At 39.5% G+C, this 18,609-nt stretch overlaps 1 protein-coding gene across 1 annotated transcript in view; it reads left to right on the plus strand.

Moving 5' to 3' along the window:
- CLVS2 (clavesin 2) overlaps nucleotides 1-15,516 on the plus strand; it is a 51,101-nt gene extending 35,585 nt beyond the window's left edge. Inside the window, exons 3-5 of the mRNA XM_074150761.1 lie at nucleotides 6,799-6,909; nucleotides 9,913-10,133; nucleotides 15,235-15,516. Coding sequence (XP_074006862.1) covers nucleotides 6,799-6,909; nucleotides 9,913-10,133; nucleotides 15,235-15,322 — 420 coding nt within the window. The 3' untranslated portion in view covers nucleotides 15,323-15,516. The remainder of the gene's footprint in view (nucleotides 1-6,798; nucleotides 6,910-9,912; nucleotides 10,134-15,234) is intronic.
- The last annotated feature ends 3,093 nt before the right edge of the window (nucleotides 15,517-18,609 follow it).

Below are 18,609 nucleotides of genomic sequence, written 5' to 3' on the forward strand. Positions count from 1 at the left end.
TTTCATCACAGGAAAATAAAACAGTATAGAAGAACCAACTTCTGCCATCTTTCTTACTGTTTTTCTGGTTTTGCCAATTTGGAAACAGCATCATGCTGTGAAAAGGTTTGGGTTTTGACATCCACCCTCTCCCCCCCCTGTTTTTAATATCTCACATTCCAAATGAAATGTTACTTAGAATTAAAAAAGAGACAGTGTTTGTAGTTGAAGACAGAGTTCTCCTCGGAAAACAGCATTTTTCATTTCCTCTTTAAAATTAAAGCCTTCTTTTTTTCCAGGTTCAAACTAAACAAATGAGCTGAGGGGAAAAAAAAAAATACCCAAAATCCCAAGCCCCTGTCAAAACAAGCAAGAATTGCTAAAAGAATTTTACACAATTTCTAATTAAAACTTTTTAAAAAGTCAGGCCAAAACCTCTTGAAGTTAATTTGCAAAAATAAAGTAATTCCAAATGAAAATGAGAGGTTTTATACAAAATATTTTCTTTATCAAGCCCATTTAATTAAAAAAAAGAGAGTGATCTGAGCCCTTTATCCAAATAGCGGAAGCACAAAATCTATGTAGATTTTTAATTTTATTATATTTATATGTAAACATGCAGACACATGTCGTTAGATGGCTTTTAAATCCCTATCCACCTAATTAATTTAACCAATATATAATTTTTATGAATAGCATATTGAAATGAAAGATGGAAGATTATTTGAAATTAAAACAGATACTTCAATAAAAAGAGCAATATTCTCACTGGATGGATACCATCTCTCTCTCTTCTCATCTCATTCAATTTAACATATTTCTATGTGAGCTGTAAGATAAAATGACTAATAGAAATGAAAAGGAGGACTGCCAAAAGTCAAATTGCTTCACTGGAAGCTTCTTAGCAAAATGACAACATCCAGTTCTAGATAATTAAATCTTATTTTGTAGGAATGTCACTGAAAGATGTTAATTTGCCTTTAGGTAGTGCTCTTTTAGTTGAACACAGTAACAAAAATTTATTAGGGCACTTTTTGTTTGTCTTAGAAATCGTTCCACATTGTTTAATAAAAATGAAAAGCCCAAGCTAGGGGAGAACAATGTCCTAGTCATCATTGAAACCTGAAGGGTTTTTTGGGTCTGAACCTTAAAGAGCTTTAACACAGAGGGACAGAGGCGAAATCTCCTGTTGTTACAAACAATCTGAAGCTTAGTTTTCTCATAATTTAGTAATCTTTGTCTCAAAATGAGTTAGATTGCTTATTCCCCCCCCCCCCCGACTTGTTGAATATTTGGTGATTCAAAGCTCTCTACCACTTTCCAGGCTGGCTGTGTTCATGGTGAGCTTGTTCTCATTTGTTTGGGTGTCAGCATTCTTTATTCTCCCCAGTGTGTTTATAGATAGCATCTGCCTTCCAGCATTTGTTTTCATAAACAAAACAATCAAAATTCTTTTAGACTCCACAGTTTCAGTTTTCAGTCTATCATTCTACCATGCCACTGGATGGGGTCCCAGTCTAAGGTCATGCATTAAGCACAGGTGATCAGTCTTGACACACAAATGATTTCGTTTTGAGACATTGCAATTACCCTTGTCGTGGATGGATGCCTGCAGGAAGTTTGATACTAGGAATGCCTTGTTCTTTCATACCTTCAGTGAAAGTTACACTTTGGGAGCAAGACTTGGGTTTCCCTTCCTGATGTGGATGGCAGTTGCTATTGGTTCCTTTAGTAATTCAACTCTTGGAGTACTAAGGAAGTGAAATATTCCTTCTAATCAGAGCCTTTTCTTTCTGTGATTTTCCATCATTTCCTCTTTAACATGCTAAAAATTAAGTTTAGTCATGGTGCGTCTTGCATCAGACAGAATGTTTCAGTGTCTTTGAAACATTCATCTTTCATTCATGTCATGAAATATCTTCATAATGGAACGTGGGGCCTTCCATTGTGAAGATACTATTTTAGTTCATCATAATGATTTTTTTTTTTCTCCCTGAGGTGCTTGACTTTTTAGAATAGCTGGAGGAGACCTGAATTTGTTATCTTCAGGAATAACTCTTGAGTGACATTTAAGATATTAATTTATTATGCTATCTTTGAACTTGTAATTTTTATTAGGAAGATACAGTTTTCATAGTGTTGACTCTGTGGCCTCCTGTCACCTGCAGATGCTGTAGCCTGAATTCATCACAGCACTCAAACGCAGCCTTAAGAAAAGCGTGTGAGTGTGTTCACTATATTTGTCTAGACAGTCCTTTGAAGGGCGCCTCTAGACTGTCCGCCAAAGCAGTTTCACTGCCCATAAGGACAGCAAACCCTCAGACATGACCCCAGGGCGTACGTGCCCAACCCCTCTTGTGGTGTTAGCAAGTGGCAAGGTGTTTCCAGATGGGCTGTTTGCAGGTCCTGTGCAGCACACTTGTGAGACCCTGATGTGGCTGGGCTGCCAGTGCACCTTTGGGCACACAGCGGTCCCAGCAGCTTCTAAGACTGTGCTTCTAAGAGCTGTACAAACAAATTTGACTCCAGTACTGATTTCAGCTTGGAGTGCTAATTCTTTGAAAGTAGACTTCAGAGGTTTATATGTAAGCATGATACCCAAGGTGTGGAGATGCTTTGGCTTTAAGAAGTTCTTTAATTTTTTGCATTGATAACAATGAAAGAGGTGGGCCATTTTTATGTGATAACTGTGATAACAGTTCTGATAACTCTGTGATAACAATTCTGACACCACTGAGAAGACTCATGCTGATTTTCAGTAGGAATTTGGCGGTTTTCTCTCTTAGGTACTGTTGAAAATGTCATATACTGGTTTTGCTGTAAGAGTTTCTGCTGGCCGCGGCAGAGAGAGGGACCCTCTATGAAACCCTGAGAGCTGGCTCAGGTGATGGTTGAATACATCACAGGGTGGGATGTGGTGCCCAGCAAGTAGAAACCCAGGTTCTTAGCATGTGCCAAGGGCAGTAGTAGGCAACAGCAGCTGGGTCCTTGGAGAGGAAGCTTGTGGAGACAGGTTGTATAAATTGTGTGTGTCATAGAGGTAAAACTGCTGTGCTGTGAGGGAGCAGAACCATGTCATCAGAGATGGCAACCCGGTGAGGCAGTTTTCTCGGGATCATTCTCCAAGGCGGGCTTATGGATGTTAGAGGAGAGGTCAGTTACTGCCGTGCATTGGTGGTCTCTCAGTCCTACAAACAGCAGTGTAGGGGTCTGCCTCTTCCTTGCCAGCCCACTGTTAATTGCCACTTGCAAGCCTTGTATGATGAGGACTCTGGTCCCTAATAGTAACTACCTGCTTCCTGCGTCTGTGGCGTGGCCATGTCCCAAACTGTGTTCATCAGAGGCACGGTTAGGTTGTCTTCTCCTGCATAAACAGAGGTTATTGTGAATGCTTAAAAAATCCCCACACTGTGTATGTATAAGTAGTTCTTTTTTGTGGTTTGGTAATACCCCATCAGATTTATTGCTTTTCCAGTCAAATGTACAGCTCGCTTCATGGCTGATCTCCATTTCTTACTGATTTCTGGCATGGGATTTCTTTTACTTAGAATACATGTGATTCCTTTTACTTAGAATTCATGTGATTCATGGGTTACAGGCTTTTTTGTTGAAGTGCAATATGTCTACAGAGGCAGTTGTGACTGCCACCATGCTTGTGACTTAATCTATGTAAAAACCGCAAGAATCAATGATTTGGAAGAAATTCTTACCTGCTGTTTGTGTAGGATGGCCATCTGTCTGACAAATCCCCATGTGGAAGTCAGATACGTCTGAGAAGAGCCAGACAACCTTCTGACACCTGTTTCTCCAGCAGCTGTAGTTGCTTATTCCACTTTTTTATTTTCTCACCAGGTGCTGTTGAGATTGGGTGTTAGATCTGCATTCAGCAGCTTTTGTATTCTCATTCCCACACTGCGTACAATGCAGGATCATTCTCACCAAATCACCCTTTCTCTTTCCGGGCCCAAATTTTGGGGTTTCCTACTTACATCTTAGGAACTGCTCTGAATTTGAACACCTCAGTTCAGTCACAGAAATTGATAAATATCTGACTTCTTTAGTCAGTTCTGGAAAACGCCTTTAGAATTGCTGAAAAACACTGAGACAAATTGGCTTTTAATATCAAGTGGCATCTTTGATTTGAGGATCATTCCACATATATTCATGATCTTCCATGTACATGGTTTCCAAGATGCAGGAAAAGATAGCAGAAGTGTCGAAGTGGTACTTTCTAAAGATACTTCTTTTATCTGCTAGAAATGTAATATCTTTATAAAGATACTGGGTATTGACAAGTCATCCCTTCTGAGCCCACGACAGAATAAAAATAGCTTTGGCTCTCAGCTCTGAATGTGTGTGTGTGCGTGGCTGTTTGCCTGTTGAGATTTCCCCATTCACAAATTTTCCTCAGTTTTTGTGGGAGACATTTTTTGAGCAATATAGAGCAAACATTTCATAACTTGGTTTGTGTAAGTTTGGGGGCATTTACATTAAATTAAAAGCTTATAAAATCACGCAAGAAGGGGCGCAGCCAGGAATGGATGGTTTGCTTTGCTGTCTTCCATAGCGCCTACATTATAAAAAGCGTTTGACCCCCACGAGGCTTAACACAGTTACCATTCCAGAGTTAACTCTTAAGACATCTTCAAAGACATCTAGATGAAACTAGCAAAAGATGTCTTCTGCATCTCCAGTGTGTGCTCTTTTGTGCGTGGCACACAGCACGCTGCACCGGGCTTCTTTGCTGGAGCAGCAGCCACGATAAACCAAATAAACACAACCTTCTGCAGATGAATGGTATCTCCTGCAACTAAAGGTTAAGGTGTCATCCAGTGATTTATCCTTCCTAATGGGTTTGTGGGATTGATGTGATAAGGGCATAATTTACTACCTTTTGTACATCAGAGGTTGTGTTCTCAAAATGGTGTTTGGGGATTTACGATATTGAACAGGGTGAATTACACATCAAATTATCAACTATCCTGTTTGACATTTAGTCAGCCCTGACAGGAACTAGGCATTTAGCAAGATGAGCCTTCTGTAGCACAGTCTTTTAACAGCATTTTTTTATTTCAAGGCTGTTGTTAATCAAACATTTCTGGAGAAAATCTGTAAAACGGACTTTTAATTGCATTGACTGTTGTGCTGTGGCCAGCCAGATGTTAGTGGTGTGTGTTGTAGCTGTTGTCCTCCCTGTAGATTGTTGTTAAGGCATTGCCTCCTTGATGGAAAATATTTCATCTCGTAATCCCTCAAATTTTTGCAATTTGGAGGCAGGTGGCACCCTGATATAAAGATCCCTGGGGCTAGGTGTGCCTGCCAGTATTTGAATTGTACTTTTGAGAGGAGCAAGTGACCTCTTCAGGCTTCATTATTGCCACAGCTCTGTACACATTCACAGAACTAAGGAGGTTTCTTGGCATATGCACTTTTTCAAAGCATATTCCTATCTGGAAACATTTCATTAAAGATTTAATTCCTACAGTTTCTGCCTTCCTTAAGTTCTTGATTGGTTGGTATAGCTTATGCTTTTTTCTTGGCCATTTTTTTTGCTGTGTGCTATATGACCTTAAATCAGTATGCTTCAAATGTGGATTATATCTAGACTGTTGGATGCTTCTGTATGGCCTGTTATCTTGTCTCCAGAGGAGACAACATTTATCTATTTGCACAGTGCCCCATCTCACTGTTTGATTGCCTCCTCTTGAGCCTCTGATCCCACTGACACAGACCTGAAGCTGCCTTTAGTGCATCCACACAGGAGGAGAAGGAGGTATAGCTGGAAGACGTGTCCTTGTTTGCACCTGTATTCTCAAACCAGAGACTGGAATTGCTGCTGCTGTGAGGAATCTGATTTTGATCTAAGTGACTGTTGTGATTGCCTGGAGTGGAGGAGTGGACCACCTATTGAATAAGGGTTCATATGAAAGCCATTCACTTAATAAGTCTGTATACCTGAGCACTGGGAAGTTTCTGACATAAGCTGTGAAAATAAAAGAGGATATACATCAATTTACATACCTGTTTGTGCCTCTTGCTTCCTTGCTCAGTGCCGTAACTCCAGGCAACACAGGGGACCGCAGCAGCTTTTTGCATTGTTTGAGTGTGTGATCAACCAGGCAAAGACGAAATGAGGACACGCAATGAGTTTGGCAATAGCATTCCAGGACAGAGTGGCTGCCCTCTTCAAACTGCCAAACCCTCTGGCATATTCTCTTGACTTTGATTTGCATTTTCAATTTCTGAATCTTTCCTAGTGAGTTGTCTGCCCCTTGTGTTTTTCAGCAAGAAAAAGAAAAGTCATTGCTTCAATACAGATGTGCTGTCCTTACATTTAAGCTCCCAGCAGGCCCCTGACTATGTGACAAGAATTACTGTCATGGATATTGCATAACAGTTTATGCATAATGTTTAATGCATTCTCAGTTTTATGAAATATGGATCATATTGGAGACATTTTGAATAGTAGTATATAGATTTACACTTTCTTTTTAAGGCAGGGACATTGTATAGATGGATTATGGGCAAATCATAAATGTTTAAAGCATTTCTGGAGTTTAGAAATGACATGCCTTTATTTGAATGCCATAGCTGTCTCCGCACGCTTCCTCACTCCTCTGTCCAGGGTGTGTTGCCGCTTGGTGTGGGAGTGGACACAACTGAGAGGGCACAATTTTGAAGAATGTTTCTTCTTGCTTAAGGTTTATTATTAAAATGAAGGCATTCAGGAAAAAAAAAGAAATAGGAAAAGATTTGATGCACGTGCAACTTCTGTTAAGAATCAATTCACATTGTATGTATTTCTTTTGTGACATACAGGACAGCTTTCCAGCTCGGTTTGGAGGAATACATTTCGTCAATCAGCCATGGTATATCCATGCCCTCTACACAGTTATACGGCCCTTTCTAAAGGAGAAGACACGAAAAAGGGTATTCTTCTGTTTAATTGTCCATTACCTGGCAGTTATAGTCAGCAGATGTATCATACTCTAATGTAAAGTATATATACACAATATATCAGCTTGCTCTTAGTGGAAAGTACTTAAATACATCTGCATTGTAAAGAGTATCTTTAACTGTTTTAGAAACTTAAGCAGCATTATCCTTTAAGAAGACAGTCAAACAGTGCACTTAAGTGTATTTTAAAATGTAAGCATATGCTTTTACATTGGTTATATTAAAAATATTGTCAACATTAGAGTTTCTATTAAGATTTTATTCAATTCAATTATTTTCAATATCTATTAAAATTATTTGTGTCTTTCTTTTAAGAACAAAGGTAGTGAGTATGAAGTCCTTTCCTAGTGTGATTTCCTTGACATTAGCATGGACTAAAATACACAGCTGGTATATCGTAGTTTGCAAATACTGATTTGAATGAAAGCCAATGAAAGGCAATTTGTGTGCATGCATCTGGGCATAAGCACGAGCAGTCTCTGAGATGTTGCTGAATTTGCAGCATTTGCATCAGTGCAATTAAATTAGAGCTTGGTGGTGATAGCACATAGAATGATATTATTTCTGCAACAGGAAATTTGTCATCCAGGAAAACACAATCAGCATCATATAGAAAGACAATATAAAGAATGTGATGATTTTTTTTAGTGGGCTCAGCTCTCTAAGCAACTCTATATTTTCTCTCCTCAAACACAGTCTACAAGGCCACAATGATCCTTGTTGCTTAGCTTAGCTGTTTTTTTACTGACAGATTATGCTTGAGAGGCCTCTGGTATTCACAGATTTTGAACTATAGATCACAAAGCCTTTTATGTAATATCTGCTATAAATATGCAAATGAAAATCCATTTTGCAGGATTCAGTTGCACTTCGTTGACTGCAGCTTCAACAAAGAACATTATAGTGAGGCCTTTTTAAGTCAAGTACTGTGTATGCATAACCAAGGAGTAAAGTACAGCTCATGGGTGTGTTACAACATTAAAAATAAGTGACAAGGCAGTTGAACATGGGTGCTTATCAGTTAGCATCTAATTTTTTATTTAGACACCTGAATCAATGGCATATATTTTTAGAAATGCTAACTTTTTACAACTGTTTTTGTCAATACTGAATACCTAAAAGAAGTAGTCAGGTGGTTAAATATTGGTTTAGAGTCCAAAACTTAATGTCAAAATGTGAAAATTATGCCCAGTACATAAAATTTAAAAACAGCTTTAAAAAACCCCATAAGAGACAGAACAAATAATTATGAAAAAAACTCCAAACCCAACAGGATTCTCTTCATAATTTTATCAGGCTCATTATTTGTCTGTTGTATTTATCCTGGATTATTTTTTATTTTTTAATATGTCTGGTAGATTTGCAACTGATAACTATGGTCAGATTAATGTAGTACTAGGCATGTATAAAAACAATTGCTAAGAAGCAAAACATTCAGTTGGAAAGGCACGTAAAACAAATTACTTTTGCCATTAATATTTGTTCTGTCACACAAGGATAAATTTCTTTCTGAGATGGAAGAACATTACTGGATTTGCATGGTCATATTAAGCTTCCTGTCTCCAGAGTTGACTGGAAGATGGGGTGAAATAAGCTGCGCAAGACAAGCTTATATTTGGTCTTTTTGTCTTTCTGCCTTTTGAGTTTAACTCTTGATAAGTCGTGCTGGGGGTATAGCTGTCCAGAGAGGTCCCTGCAAGGTGAAGTGGAATGTGAATTGACGGCGCTTGACGTCTGTCTGTGCGCGCACCCCTGCCTGCCCCGTGGGGAACGAGAGGCAGCCCATGGCTGCTAGGAGGCAACATCCGACCTTGCCTCCTTGGCTGCTTCTGTGCTAGTCAATTAAAAAGGGTTGGGCGCTGCCATTCCTACTGTTTAATTGTACAGACACTTTCCAGCAGGGCACTGGCCGGTGCCAGCTGGGGCTTTCATAGGCATTGCCCAGGAACAATTTGGAGATGGCATGAATCAGTGAGCAGTATGGATGGGGTGAGCTTGTTCTGGAGATGAAAGGAGTTTAACCATATGGATGTGAAGTGTGCCACGGCATTTACTCCTAGTCCCAAAGGGTTTATCCTGGTCCATCTTACTTGCTAGTCTAGAAATAGCTGCAGGGAGCTGCTTGTGCAGCTGTACCCAAGAGCAGGCATTTCCTCCAGTGGAGTCTGCAGGTCCCTAGTATCTGTGGGAGAAGGCTGTCCAAATCCAGGGGTGCTCTGTTTCTAGTGCTCATTGGTCACACATTCCAGATCTCTGAGGAGAGACAATGAAGTTAAACATAAACATAAGTATACATATGGCATATTAATGGACATATATATAACTGTAAAGCATATAGGAAAATCAGTCTACCAAAGCACTGATGGAAAATATCAAATCATCCACCAACTATTCCCTCATTGTTGTCCCAGAAATTATTTTGCTACTAGTACATACTTCATGTATTGTCAAGTATGGATGGTAGTTAGTAGCACCACCATATTAAAGAAGAAAATATTTCCAGTGGAGTTTTCATTACATTGCACTATTTATCTTATTTATAGAACTCATGGCTGGATGCTGAAAGTCAATATATATTCCGTAATGTATATGGTGGATATTAATTTTAATTATTATTCAAGTTCTTAATTTATTCACTTAATTTAATTCACAGGATTAGGGAAAGCAAATAACAAAAGATAGGCAGCCTGCCCAATCTTCAGTCCATCTAGCTACCTGACATCAGTTCTTACCCTCCTTAGGGCCCTTGTGCTGCAAACATTTTAAGTCATTTGTGCTTTAGTCACTTTTTTGGTTTATGAACATAGTCTGGCCATGCTTAAGGCCAAGGCGATGTGTGCATTGCTGGTCATCTCTGTTAGCCCAACACAGCCAGAATATTGGAACTGTACAATATCCTCTAATAACAATGATGTAATTTGGGCTTTGATAATTTTTGTGATACTGCTTTGTTTTTATCTGCGTGTGTACATACAGATATTCCTGCATGGTAATAACCTCAACAGCCTGCATCAGCTAATACATCCTGAGATCCTGCCTTCAGAGTTTGGAGGAATGTTGCCCCCCTACGACATGGGAACGTGGGCGAGAACACTACTTGACCATGAATATGATGATGACAGTGAATGCAATGCAGACTCCTACAACACTCCTGCAAAGGATATAGAAAAGGATCTCTCTCCCAAATCCATGAAAAGGTGGGTTAAAGGTACTGTGGTCTTCTACTATTGCTGTGAGGTTAATATTTGCCTTCTTCCTCTTTTATGAAGTTGCAGGTAGTTCCCTCAGTTTATTACAAGTATCTTTTCTTTTCCTTTTGTAAGAAGATCACTGTTAATTATAGACCATAGTGTTGATTATTACCCACATGAGTTGTGATAGTGCAGCTAAATATTTTCACACTGCCATATAGGTACTGTATACGGTACTGTGGAATAAGCTGATACATACTGTACAGCCTACAGTATGTGTTAGAGAGACAGTGCGAGCTGCAGTGAGCCTCGGTGCAGAGCCTGGCCACCCTCAGCTGGGGCCAGTTATGATGATAACTCTTACCTTCCTCCATCTCATAGCCCAGTGCCTGGTATCCATCAGCCTGTAGGTGCCAGGACATTTACAGCATCTGAACTGTCAGTCACAGTGACTGCACGCAACATGAGAAAATGTAATGAGGAGAATCAGGAAAAAAATCAGTGCCACTCATTTCACTCGAGTCTGGCAAACATCCTGGTGTTCTGATATTCTTCTATTTGAGAAGATAATTGCTTGCTGCATTTTACCATTCAAAATAAAGTATAGGAAGAAGTTAGTTACCTCTCCAGTAACTATGGAAGCAGCGAGGTGATTCACTTGGGAGGGGTAAACCTGGTCCAACCTTGCCAGGGCAGTAGAGGGGAAAGAGGAGCAGGAAAGAAATACAGCAGGGGGATAGAAAAAGCGGAGCAGTGCAGCAAAAGTCAAGAGTGCAGCTCAAAAGGAGTAGGACTAACAATGAATCAGAAAAGAACAAACAGGGCAGAAAATAATATTAAAATTGTCATGAAAATTAAGTCAGAATGTGCTAAGCTGAGAATTCATTTTCAGGAGACAGCATTTGATGCAAAAGGGAGAGAATCTGGAAGCAGATCAAACAGGATAAAATATTTTCATACTCCTCAGCCAGGAAGATGATTTTGGCTGGAAAATGTTGCATAGACTGGGGAGAACAGTGCGGTTTGAAAGGGATATATTTTTTGGAAAACAGAGGAGTCAACGGGAGATTATCATAGAAATAAAAAAGAAAAAAAAGCAGTGAAGTTTAAGGATTTGCAGAACAGGGAACTACTGGAGAGAGTCCAGCGGGGGACTATGAAGATGATAAAGGGAATGGAGCACTTCTCTTATGAGGAAAGGCTGAGGGACTTGGGTCTGTTTAGCCTGGAGAAGAAAAGACTGAGAGGGGATCTTATCAATGCTTATAAATATCTAAAGGGCCGGTGTCAAGAGGATGGGGCCAGACTCTCTTCAGTGGTGGCTGGCGACAGGACAAGCGGTAATGGGCACAAACTGGAACAGAGGAATTTCCATCTCAACATGAGGAAAAACTTCTTTAAGGGTGACAGAGCACTGGAACAGGCTGGCCAGAGAGGTTGTGGACTCTCCTCTGGAGATATTCAAAACCTGCCTGGATGCACTGCTGTCCAACCCGCTGTAGATGAACCTGCTTTGGCAGGGAGGTTGGTCTAGATGATCTCCTAAGGTCCCTTCCAACCCCTATGATTCTGTAATTCTTTGATTTTGTGTTGAAAAAACCTACAGTGCTTTGAAAGTGGGAGATGGCAAGAGACTGGATAGGAATGAGTTAAGATAAGGCAAAGTTAAAAAAGGTCCTGAAGCCGTATGACAAAGATGCAATTAACACAAGTAATGGAGAAAATGAGACAGCAAAGTGCCAGGGGAAGGAGAAAAGTGAGCAATACGTCTCTATGTTTTGCATGTAATATAAGAATTACGGGACAATAGAAAAACTGTCTTGGAAAGAAGTGTGGAATTTCAGAGCTGAAATGCAGAAGTCTTACTGTTGCAAAATTAAGTCACAAGAGTAAATAGATTCATCCAAGGATGCAACAAAAAAGTGTGAGAAAGCCTGTGACAAGACTTTTTGGAGCAGACTTTTCCAGACTGTCCTGGGCAAGCACATTATTAAATGGGAAAACAATCCATAAAATGGATTGACTAGATTCCTTATTCTTTCACAAAGAATTTTTATTCTCGTTTAACTTGTGCTCGAAAAATCCTTCATGCAGAATTACACTTCAATGTAAGCTTCAAATTGACATTCTTTCATTCTGGGTTAGCTGACACGATAGGAGACATACTGCAGAAAATAAGCATGTTGAAATTTGTGTTTACATAATATTGAACTGAAATTTCCTCACCTTCTTCACATTCTTTTTCAGTTAGCATGTCTGCAGCACCGACTAGAATCCTCCTTCCCTGCTGTTGGAGATAAAAAGTACTAAGTAGACTTACTGTACTAGTACCAAGTAGAAGGGAATGGTAGTAAGATGGACAGAAAGTCCCAAGATTTCTAGGTATTAAATGCACAGGCTGTGTTAAAACAGAAATAAGAAGTTAAGGTAAAACAGATAAACTTTGCTTATCTAAAATTAAATTTAACTTGAACTTGGCTCCTGATGGATTGTTTCTCTCAGTTTAAACCCACACTCAGTGTGGTATGTTAGTGCAGAAGAAGGTTTTTAACATATAAAAAACCATGACAGTAAATCAATGAAAAGTGCTTAACTGCTTAGAACAAATTTCACAACTGTCTAGCAGGTCTCCAACAATTATCTTGTTTAATTTGGCTTGCCATTTTAAAATTAGTTTATTGCTCTGAAAGAATATCCTTCTTAAACCAAAATCCTGGTGAGAATTCATTTCTTTGTTACTCATTTTTGCATCCACGTGAACCACTGAGGTTCTTCCAGATCTCCTTGAACTTTTGGAGAATTGGATGACCTCTACTTGAAAGGAAGGCTGATTATAGGGAGGGTGGTGGAGATAAGAAGGAATTAATCCCACCTGTAGCATATATCTCTGTGGAGATCATGTTCATGTCACATGGCACCATTGCAGCAGTCGTGTTTAGCCTGTGCCTGTGTCCACCCGTGGCTCTCACGGCTGAGGCACCCAGCTGGGGACCTGCATCCTCTTCTCACCTAACCCTGCAGGGCGGATGTCTGGGTTGATCAGCTTTGCAGAGTATCTGCGTGTAGCTTTGCTTCTTCACCTCTGCGATGGGGCTTTGTACTACAACTCTCTCCTGCTGTGTTTTGTGAGAATTTATTCAGTAATGCCTGTAAAGTTATTTGGGAGACGTAGATAGAAGGTGCTATACTCACACAAATATTTTTTCTTTACATACCTTCATCCGTGAATTGCTGCTGAATGAAATGAAGCTTGTCAGTAAATGTTGACTTAAAACTGAATGAAAACTATTCCTCCTTCTTCAAGGCGTTTAGGTTCATGAGCTTACAACCCATAGATCAGGTTTTGTGCAGTTTCATTTTCACATCTGCCTTGGCATTAGAGAGTTTGGAGGCCCTGGGAATTTATATCCAAAACTGCTTCACTGGGAGTTTGAGGCCAGGTTTGCAGCCTTTCCAGCTCCCTTCACTTCCCCAGTTGAGAACTGGAAACCTTGGCTGCTCAGACATTGGCAGTGGAAGAAGATGCTCAGTCTTCTATTAGTACTTACATTCAGTTGGAATCCTTTGAAATTAGTATGCTTCCACAGCATTTTTTATCTTGATGAACTTTGCCAGGAGTACAGCTTCCTACCAGCAAATTTTCAATCAGTTTTGCGTTGGCACGGTGCCTTGTGAAGATTTTAAAGAAGCATTTTTAGTTCAGTGGTTTAGTTTTCTGCCCGAGGAACTGACCAACGCTCTAGATCAGGGTTATTGCACAGTTTTAATGAAAAAACTTTAATTACGTTTATCACAAGAGAAACCGCCGTATTTTTAAAGCTAATTTTCTTGATTTTAGCATTAGTAAGAGAATGTGGTATTATTAGAAAAATCCTTGTGTTTAAAGTTTTGATCTAGGCTTTAGTTCAGATTTTTTTTTCTTGTGTTTTTGAAGGTTTTTTTTAGATTTTTTGAGGAAGACCATATTGTCTCCTGCTACCAGCCTCATTCATTGGTTTCAGTGGATGATGCCATTTTGTAAGAATGGGGGATTGACTCTGTATGTTTATCTTTGGAGAGATCAGAATTCTTAAACGTTTTTCTCTGTGCTGTAGCTCTCCAGATGGGTAAATCTGTAGCAATGCTGCAGTCACAATGTGCTTCCAATGATAAAAAATAGATGCCTGCACTGTAGAGATGTACACATGCTCTAGCCATCTCAAATCTTTACAGAATGGAAGAGAAATAGGCGTTTCTAGCATGAGATTTCATCTCACTAAGAGAAACATCTAACAAGGGTTGCTTTTACTTTACCCCTGAAGTGTCTGCTTTTCAACCAGCTGGGACATAGGTCATGTAAGACCCCATATTAACGCTTTGGACTTTGTTTTTAATGGAGCATTTTGATTTTGTTGGAAGTTGGGATTCCCTCTTTTCCCCTCACACCCAGCTGTTGCAGGATACCAGTACCAGTGTTATACTTCTGTGCTGAGTCAGAGAATCTGGAGAAATTTTACAATCACCACTGAATTTGTCCTTGCCATTCTTCTTGACTCTGTTCAGTTGAACTGATAAGTGAGTTTGACAGATGTGTCCACTGCTCCAGAAATCCTGCTGGCCATGGCAGGGTTCCCTAGGGTTGGCTTAGGAGCTTGCACTGTTGCATTTAAGTGTCATTCAGAAAAGGAGCAACTTTTGCTTCCAGCTAACACATGCCACTAATTGCAGCGTGCCATTAGCCATCTGGGTGGCTGAATTGTGCTTTCTCTACCAGCCTGGTACCATATAACCTTCTGGTAGAGAGGGTCAGTGCTTAAATCAGTACAAGAGACAGCTTAGTTTGCCCTCTGTTGTGTGCTGGAGATGCACCCTGCTTCACTGAATAAAAGAAGATCCACCTTATTCCACCTTTTGCTCCTATATCCACAAACCAGCACTGAGTCCTTTAAAGCCATGTGGTCGCTCCATGAGGGTATTTTCTGACCATTTGCAACGATCAGATGCTCAGGTAATGCTATACCATTATTTTTAAACCCTGGCAGAAATTAAAATAAACAAAAGAAAGCTGAGGTTTACCCTCATTTTTCTTGATCTAGAAATGTCAAATAAACATCTTATCCCTCTGCAGGTCTCAGTCGGTTGTGGATCCTGGGGTGCTGAAACGCATGGATAAGAATGAGGAAGAAAACATGCAGCCTTTGCTTTCACTTGACTAACAGTTCCTGAGCATTGGACGTGAACTGAGGTGGAAGGCACTGCCTCTCAGCAGCAAGCAAACCATTGGGAAAGAGTGTACCAGCTGGAATCCTACTTACTCATGTAATGTAGCATAATGGCAGCAGGCAGCAGGTTTTACTATTCTGCCTGAATTCTGGATGCCCTGGGGCAAAAAAGAAGAGGAGAAAAGAGGAAAATAAAATGAAATAAAAAATAAAGAGGAATCAGTAATTTATTCTGTAAGTGCCAACTTGTTTGTAAATACCATATAATCCTCCAGTTTGACTTTGTAAGTTATGGTAAACAAATACTATGGAAATGAGTGACTATTAAATATGTTAGTGAAGTGCATCATAAAAAAAGAGAAGAAAACGGGTGTGTGCTCACTCATGCACACACACATACACACAGAGAAACACATACTGAACAAGGAAAAATATCAAAGCCAATTAAATGTTGTCCTTCTCGTGGGAAGCCATATTGCAGCTAGCATATTGACTGCTGGTTTATTTTCTCTCTGCAATGCTCATGTAGTGTGCAAAGATAAAGAGGGAATATAAGAACTTGGAGATGCTGTAATCAGTTGACTATTTCCTAATTGTAGCAATTGATTTCCCAAATAACGTTGTGGCTTAGGATTGTGATTTAGCATAAACCATGTAGCATTGTGAAAAAGATAACAGATGAGCTGGAACCAACTCTTTGACAGCTTTGTTGTTTGGCTGTATGGATCTCTGAGGTTTCTTCCTTAACTTTTCATTTACAGTTTGCAAGTAACCTGGCTTGTTACCCAAATCTGGGCATTGTAACGTGGGCCACATTGGAGTTACTTCTCTTGCATTTTGTGTGCACATCAAGAATTTTTCCAGAACTCTGTGCTCCCTTGGAATGAGAAAATAATCCTCTAAATACAGTGTAATAACCAATATTTGAAAGCAAAGCCTGGCAGCAGAGGTTAAAAGTTTATCACTGAATTCTGTGCACTGAGAGACTGGATACATATATATATTTTTACCAATCTTGGACAAGCATACAAGGTGACATTGTTAGACAGGTGTATTTAATTGAAGGTTTATACAAGAAATCATACCTATTCAATGTACTTAGATATATTATAGATTGTATATTGAGACAATGTCATTATTAATATAGTGAAACTTTCCATAGAACAACAGCATCCCACTCCAAGTAACGATTAATATGAATAAGTTGTAGTCAAACATCTCAGCCTATGTGTTCAGGACACTTTTGTTTTGGTTGTAATGTAACTGTATATATTGAACATGTGCCATAATGGAGAAATACATTTTACCTCAAAAGGGCAACAGGTTTCGGTAGGGATTGGGTAAATCGGCTGAAACGCAGGGCCTGTGTCATCTTTGTGTGCTGGCTGGTGTCTGTGCAGCCTGTTGTGTGCTGGGACAAGAATGTCATTTCTTATGAGGACTTAACTCTGCAATCAGAGTGAGAAGACACAGAGTGCCTACCAAGACATCTGAATAGTTAAGAGGTATTGTAAAATCAAGTCCGGGCAATGCAGGGATTAGTTAAGAATACACTGACCACAGTGGAGGAGATAGCTCACAGCAGTCCTGCCTCCCAAGCGCCAGAGTTAAAAGGATTTCTTCCCTCCCTTCAGTGATGACTGAAGTTTCAGAGTCAACTGTTTGTCACCCAGGATAATTGCAGCTGTAAGATTTGGTAGGCTGGGATGAGTTAAGAGAGAGAGTGGAGAGTGAAATCTTGGAAGCGTGTGGTCTCAGTGTTCAGCTGTAACTCCTGTGGTGGCAGCTTTGGCGTTTCTCAGGGCTGAGACAACCCTGTCTCTTCCAGCATCACCCTTGATTAGCCCAGGCAGCACACAGACAAAGCTTTCCTACTTCGCAGTTCATTAGCAACGACAATAAATAGTGTATGCCCCAACATGCCATCGCATTGCAGGAACTTGTGTGAACAAGTCATTGCCTTTCAGCTCTCCTAATTCTATTTTCATGATACGTGTTATGAAATGCAAAGAGAAAAGATATAGAGCCTGAATGTCTTTTCAGTCTGTCCCACAAGTTTTCAGTTGTAGAAACTGTTGTAATACTACTTCTGTGCTTTGAGAGACTTGAAAGATTGATGAATTCTTAAATACTATTTTTTTCATTCCTATTTCTGACATACCTTTAACATCATGCTGGATAGGTGAGACGTCTCTAGGGTTTGCATAAGTGCCATATTTGAATGTATGTTTTGTATGCCCACACGTATGGTCAGTACATTGGTATATTGACATCAATCTGATTTCTAAATTCTTATCAGATAAAACTGTAACATCAGCAGAAATTTTCTGCTTGTAAGGGCTTTAGGATTTAGTCAGTATTCCATATGTATGCAAACTGTGACACAGTGGTGATCAAAATCTTCATGAATGCTTTTGGCTACATGGGCCAAACCTTGTTGTAAACCAGCACAACACTGATTTTAGAGTAGACCAGCCGTCTGGTCAGAAAATGCAAATGCCTCTCATGTCCCCACAGAGCATCTTTGTAGGAAAGTGTATCTGCTCAACTGTATGAAGCTTAAAATTTGGTTTGAAGCTCATAAATTTGTTTTGTTTGCAAGTCCTTTATTGATGTGCTAAATTTATGTAATTTATGTAATGTTTTCTGATGCCTGATTTCTGTTTCAAGTTAATGAATATTAATATATTCTTTCCATAAAGAGAAAGTAGGATATATTGTAGTTTAAATGGGACCTCATCTTTCACCGAGAAGAAAGCTACTTTTTCAATAAGATCCTCACTGTTAAAGAGTTGGGCTACAGGTCTTCTTAGCTGCAGCTTTTATTTTGCTGAAGCAAATTCTGGCAGTGGTAATTGCGGTTGTGACATTGGATATTAATATGAAAATGCTTAAGAAAAATAATTATCCTTTACATATTCTCAGTATTCTTTAAAGGCATTTCACTTTTACACATCAGGGTACATAAAGGGTTTCCACCTTTCCCTTGCTTCTTGTAGAAAATCTTTATAGGTAGGTCAATTTTTAATAGATTAAATTTGGACTGAAAACTTTTTCCAATCTTTATTGTCATAGGAATTGATGTCTAATTTTTATAGAATAATTGAAGTGCTAAAAATAGAATTCGAATGCTTGGGAGGAATTCCTCTTAATTTCTTACCTTTGTTGTGTATTGGGTAGAATAAACCTTGTTGTAATTATGCATGCCAATATGCATATAAAAAATATCCTACAATATGAGGAACTTAGTGGAAAAACTGGATGCACCTGTCCAAGCAACT

Source organism: Numenius arquata, chromosome 7 (assembly GCF_964106895.1).
Source record: "Numenius arquata chromosome 7, bNumArq3.hap1.1, whole genome shotgun sequence".
NCBI lineage: Eukaryota > Metazoa > Chordata > Aves > Charadriiformes > Scolopacidae > Numenius > Numenius arquata.